General features: G+C 51.5%; 1 protein-coding gene across 1 annotated transcript; it reads right to left on the bottom strand.

Annotated features, from left to right (window-relative positions):
• Positions 1-4,679: 4,679 nt before the first annotated feature.
• LOC119395019 (uncharacterized) lies at positions 4,680-5,489 on the bottom strand. The gene has a single exon (XM_037662312.1). The coding sequence runs from the start codon at positions 5,487-5,489 to the stop codon at positions 4,680-4,682; it is 810 nt and encodes a 269-aa protein (XP_037518240.1).
• Between the last annotated feature and the right edge of the window lie 804 nt (positions 5,490-6,293).

The following is a 6,293-nucleotide window of genomic DNA, read 5'->3' as shown; positions in this document are numbered from 1 at the left end:
GTCGCGCTATTTACATTTAAATGACTCAGCCTTTCTGCCGGTGTGCAAATATTCCTGCAGGAGGAAGACTCCTTGCTTTGATCCTCAGTGCTCTTGCTGTAATGGCAGATTCAAATAGTATAAGGGTGCTATTTATGAAGAAAATATTTCATTGAGATGCATTGCGAAGCTCCCTTTTATGCTCGCGAAGTGCTTCGTACCTCGTCAGACATTTATATTTTCACCACAGAACACGCACTCATTTACATAAGGTTCTACTGCCGCATCATCGATTTTACAGGCTAATCTTGAGGCCTCGGTTTGAGTATGAAAGTTAATATGTTTCTTTTTTCTTTAACATACGTTTGACTCGCGGCTCGGAGGATGCTCACATCTACGACGGGAGTTAATGCGCTCCAGCTGTTCCTTACCGCGATGCACCTTTTTGTCACTTATGAACTTGCTTCTCTATAAACTCAGGCAGCTTCCTGTGATTGGAAGAGTTTTTTTATGTATGTTTCGAGGAGAGCTTTCGGAAACCTTTGATCGCTGCGCTTTCACGAGAGGCGAAAAACGGAGACATTGGCCAAACTTCAATGTGATCTAAGTGAAATTAGAGTGTATTTCGGCCATTATTCTTGCGCTGATTCAAATATATTTCCCGTTAACAACGACACTAAGAAAAAAATGGGGGTATGTGTTACCCTTATCAGCGAGTCCTATCTTGCTACGTATATGACTCTCTTTACAGAGACACGTTAACTCTCTTTTAGGCGTCACGACTCTCCGACGAAAGTATACACTCTTAGATAAACTCGATTATTTCGGGAGTATGTCTGCCACAAAACTACAATCATCGTCTACCTCGCGTAGTTTCCTTGCGTTATCACCGCGGTCCCGGCACTTCGGTCACGAACGGTGTATGCTCTATCAGCGTGGCATAGGATTCTTGATATAAAAGTGGCGAGAGCCAGGGTTGTCAAGAAAGGAAACGCGAGCAAGCCACATGACGATTTTAGTTGTGTGGCCGAAGTACTCCCCAATTACTCGCATTTTAAGAGTAATGATCTTCTTAGAAAGTTCACATACCTTTTTTAAGAGAGTCATACACGTGGCAAGTCAGGACTAAAAAAAATATCAAAGAACTGTTTTTCTTCTCTTGAGTGCACAGTAATAGATCGAAAATATTGCGCAGAGAATCGTAATATTTGCAGCTGCGGTCTATGAAAGAACGAATTTTCGTTAATTTGAAATTCACTTGCTTGTCTTGTTACTATTTCGAATTTGTCCAGTGGCTAGCAGTACATTTTAGGATGATGGTAATTATTTTTGCAGGCGCTAATAAAATCTAATAAACTATAATATGCAGTGAAAAATAATGTCATACAACCAGAAATTGTGACCTTTTTTTTCCGCTGCGCGATTAGCTATTTCGACAACTAGGCGAATGGGTGAGTTTTATACACGGATGAATTTGTAGGCTTATGCCACAGGAACGAAGGAAAGACACGCCTGAACGATAAGCGATGCCAGCAAGGAACGTGAGCCGTGGCTTCACGTGCCACAGCCTAGCGCCTTCTTTATTTTCTTCTCTCGCCATCGCGCACTCTCCTGTTTGCGCGCCGCCCGAACGAGGGCGCTACAGGGCCCCCCGTGTAGACTGGAAGTCGGAATGTGACATGCCGTTTGTGGTAGTCCGACGGAAGGTCAGGCGTAGATGAGAGGATTTCTATGGCGGTCTCCAGGTACGCCGGCTTAAGTCGGTCCAAGCTGACTGTCTCTTCACGGCCGTTCTGAAGAAGAGTGGCAGTTTTGGGGGTTGCGGTTAAGGACGCGGAATGGTCCGTCGTAGGCTGGTGTCAAAGGTGGTCTGACCGCGTCGTGGCGCACGAAAACAGGTGTTGCAGTGGCAAGATCAGGGTGGACGAATATGGTCCTGTGTTCCGAAGGTCTGGGTAGAGTGGGCCGGAGGTCTTGAACGCCGTCGAGGAGGCGTTGAAGGAATTGTTGTGGCTGGTCTGGTAGCTTCGTTGACGTGAAGAAGAGTCCCGGAAGCCGTAGAGAAGTGCCATACACCAGCTCTGCTGTTGGACACTGCAGGTCTGCCCTGATGACAGCTCGTAAACCTAAGAGCGCCAGTGGCAAGGCATCAACCCAGGTCGCTCTATTGAGGCGGGAAGACATGGCGGTCTTCAGTTCTCGATGAAGACGTTCCACCATGCCGTTGGCGCAGGGATGATAAGCCGTGGTACGGCAATGTCTGGCTCCGAGGATGCCATTAAGGAAAGTAAACAGCGAGGACTCAAATTGACGTCCACGGTCTGTTGTCACGGTGCCAGGACAGCCAAAACTGGATACCCACGTAGAAATGAAAGCGCGGGCAACTGTCTCGGCGGTGACATCATGAATTGGAACAGCCTCTGGCCAGCGTGTGAAACGATCGACCATGGTCAGTATATAGCGGTACCCCTTAGACACTGGTAGAGGGCCCACAATGTCTATATGAACATGGTCGAAACGATGGCCGGGTGGAAGGAAAGGTTGGGGCGGCGTTTTAGTATGACGGGACACATTTGTCATTTGGCAGGGCAAGCACAGGCGCGTCCAAGCGCGCACATCATCGTTGATTCCGGGCCAGACATAGCGCTGGGTGAGGAGACGCTGAGTAGCGCGAATGCCGGGGTGACAGATGTCGTGTAAGGAGTGGAAAACCGTGCGTCGTATTGAAGCGGGAACGAAAGGGCGGGGAAGATCAGCTGAGACATCGCACCACAAGGGCTCAGATGATAATGAATGAGGCACCAGGCGTAGTCGGAGAGAACGGGGGTTCTCCCGAAAAGCGGCAAGCTCTCTATTATCCTGTTGTGCGGAGGACAATGAGGCCCAGTCGATGTTTGGAGATGGAGAGTCAACCGCGGCCATACGACATAGGGCATCTGCTGCGGTGTTGTCAGCTCCTTTCACGTGGCGGATATCAGTCGTGAACTCCGATATATAAGCAAGATGGCGGAGTTCACAGGGCACGTACTTGGATGAGTTAGTGCGGAAAACATACGCCAGTGGCTTATGGTCAGTCAGCACGTAAAACGAGCATCCTTCCAGAAAATGCCGAAAGTGCTGTATCGCAGCGTAGATGGCTAGTAATTCCCGGCCGAAGACGCTGTAGCGGGTCTCAGCACGAAGTAGCTTCCGAGAGTAAAACGACTAGGGTCTCCACTCGGAGTTAATGCACTGCTGCCAGACGGCTTCGATGGCCACGCTGGATCCGTCCACCATCAACCGAGTAGGGGCGTTGCTGCGTGGATGAATAAGAAGCACGGCGTTACCGACCGCTTGCTTGGCAGCAGTAAAGACGACCTGGGCCTCTGACGATCAAGGAATGGCGGAGGACGGGCCGGCTGTTGACCGAAGGAGGTCGGTGAGCGGTCGTAGCAGTTCGGCACAGTGTGGTATGAAGCGCCTGAAAAAATTTACATGCCCCAGGAATTGGTGTAATTGGCGCAGTGTTGTAGGCTGAGGATAATCCTGGATTGATTGAACGTTGGACCGGAGAGGGCGTATTCCTTTGGATGATATGTGATGGCCCAAGAACTCGAGCTCAGATGCGCCGAAAGTACACTACGAGGCGTTCACAACGAGGCCGTACTGCTGTAGATGTTGGAACAGAGCGCGAAGATGGTGCTCATAATATTCAGGCGAGCGGCTGGCGATGAGGACATCGTCAAGGTGCGCAAGCACAGCAGGGAGGCCCCATGTGACCTCAGATATGAACCGCTGGAAAGTTTGAGCCGAATCGCGGAGTCCAAAAGGCATCCGCACGTATTCAAACAACCCAAAGGGCGTTGTGATGGCGGTCTTAGGTATGTCGGCGGGCTCGACAGGAATCTGGTGGTACGCCTTAACAAGGTCCACTTTGCTGAAAATTGTGCAGCCGTCGAGGCGCGATGTAAAATCCTGGATGTGAGGTAGAGGATAGCTGTTGTGGACAGTTTTGGCGTTCAATGCTCGATAGTCCCCACAAGGACGCCAGTCACCAGGATCACGCTTTGGCGCCAAATGCAGCGGGGAAGCCCAAGCGCTTGACGACGGGCGTATAATGCCGAGCTGCAGCATGTGGTCAAACTCCCGTTTAGCAATAGCTAGGCGGTCTCCAAACAGGCGGCGTGGTCGAGCGGCTGCCGGCGGACCCTGGCTGACGATGTTGTTTGTCACCGTATGTTTAGGCGGCTGATTGAGGTTGCACGGTTTTGTTAACTCCGGGAAACTCGCCAAGATTTTCTCGAACGGTGAGGAAGGTATCAGCATGCGGATGGCCATTGGAGCGATGTCGGACAGCACTCCCGAGATGGAGAGACGAGTCTGACCGTCTATGAGGCAGCGCCGCCGCACGCTGACGTCCAAATCGAAGTATGAGAGGAAGTCCGAGCCGGTGATCGGTTGAACCATGTTTGCGATGACGAAAACCCACCGGAAAATGCGGCGAAGGCCGAAGCCGAGGGTGAGGGGTCGGAGTCTATACGTCGCTATAGACGAGGCGTTGGCAGCACGAAGCACTTGCCGCTGTGACTTCGAACGATCAGCCTTAGTCGGGGGCACAACGCTAATCTCCGCGCCCGTATCTATAAGGAACCTGGCGTTCGATAGCTGGTCTGTGACCATGAAAAGGCGGCTGGAGCGAGAAGTGAGATCACATGCCGCCGTCAGTGATCCCGGCAGGCGTTTCCCTGCCACGAACATGGAGATGTACACTTCGTGGCTCGGTGTCGGAAACGCCGGCGGTACCAGCAGAGAGGTGGAGGGCTGGGACTCCGAGCATCTCGTGTGCGTGGAAGAGCTCGACGACCGGAACGAGGCAAACGAGTCTCCTGCAGGGGGCTCCGGAGTGCGGCAATGGAGGCGGCGAGTTCGTCGATGCGTGCCCCAAGGCGCGAAATCGCTGTGTCTGCTGGTGGTAAGAATGTGCTGACAGATGGAGAGGTCGCTTCATGAACCTGATGGGCGAGTTCCGCCAGGCGGTCGAGGTTGACGTCGCCGGCCGCCGCGAGGACGAGGCGGATTGGCTGAAAAAGGCATTGGAGGAAAAGCTCGCGAAGCAACGCTGAGTGGGCAGAGACGTCGCGTTCCCCAAGAAGCTGTCGCGTTCGGCGCAGTAGTTGGGAGCGGCGCCTGTCGCCAAGGTCCCCCTCTGCAAGGAGCTGCTGTAGGCGGACGCGTTCCGAAGGCATGAATCGTTCCACCACCTTGGTTTTAAGGTGCTGATATGGCGTAGTGTCCGAGGGGTTGGAGAGGACGTCGGAGAGCTCGCTGGCAACATCAAGAGGAATGACTGAGGCTACGTAATAGTAGCGCGTCGTTTCCGCGGCAATGCGGTACAGGGAGAATTGCGCCTCGACCTGGTGAAACCAAACTTGCGGGTCCTGTGGCCAGAGAGATGGGAGACGCCGTTGCACGGCCGAGACGTCCTGCAGACGTGAGCCTTGTTCACTTGAAGGTGCATTCGAGTCAGTCATTGTCTTCGTCCTAGGTCACCACTTGTATGTTTATGCCACAGGAGCGAAGAAAAGACACGCCTAAACGATAAGCGATGCCAGCAAGAAACGTGAGCCGTGCTTTCACGTGCCACAGCCTAGCGCCTTCTTTTTAGAGGCGAAGCTCCTTAAAGCGGCACCCGTTCGTCCCCGTCGTAGTGCGTAACCAGTCTTAACGCTAGTACCAGATCTTGACCTCCAAGGTGGTGCCGGTGCGAGATTTCTCCTGTGCGTTGTTGAACAATAAAAAATTCGCAGCGTGCGCGTTAACTAAAAGCCGAATTCTTCTGTCTCTCGTTTCCCATTAGCAGCCATTGGCATGTTCCAGTAGGAAACGTTAGTAGAAGTAGAAGTGTAAGTGTTAGCTAAAAGCCGACTTCTTCTGTCTCTCATTCCCATTAGCAGCCATTGTTTACCGCCAAGGTAGTGCCTGGTGAGATTTCTCCTGTGCGTGATTAAACAATAAAAATTTTGTTCAAAACGCCGTTGATTGATGAAATAAACCAACGAAAGACGCCAGATGTTTTCTAAAAGCAAAACAAAAAGACGCCAGATGTTTCTAAAGCAAAACGAAACGACGCCAGCTGCTTAACGAAAGACGCCAGATGTTTTCTAAAGCAATGGTTTTCTAAACAATGAAAATTCACAGCGTACATGTAAAATTAAAGTGAGCTGCAAGTCGTCATAACTCTCATCGAACCTTTAGTATAAACGCGCCCGATCTCACGTCGGTGATGATGTACTGGGCAGAATTCACGGAAGATTCACGGTTTACCGATGAATCTC

This window comes from Rhipicephalus sanguineus, chromosome 5, assembly GCF_013339695.2.
Source record: "Rhipicephalus sanguineus isolate Rsan-2018 chromosome 5, BIME_Rsan_1.4, whole genome shotgun sequence".
In the NCBI taxonomy this organism is placed as follows: Eukaryota; Metazoa; Arthropoda; class Arachnida; order Ixodida; family Ixodidae; genus Rhipicephalus; species Rhipicephalus sanguineus.
Note: the sequence above shows the minus strand (reverse complement) of the source record. Positions and strands in the feature narration are given on the sequence as shown.

Excerpts from the sequence above, each read along its gene's own strand:
- LOC119395019 (XM_037662312.1), bottom strand. The coding sequence starts at position 5,489 with ATGACTGACTCGAATGCACCTTCAAGTGAACAAGGCTCACGTCTGCAG.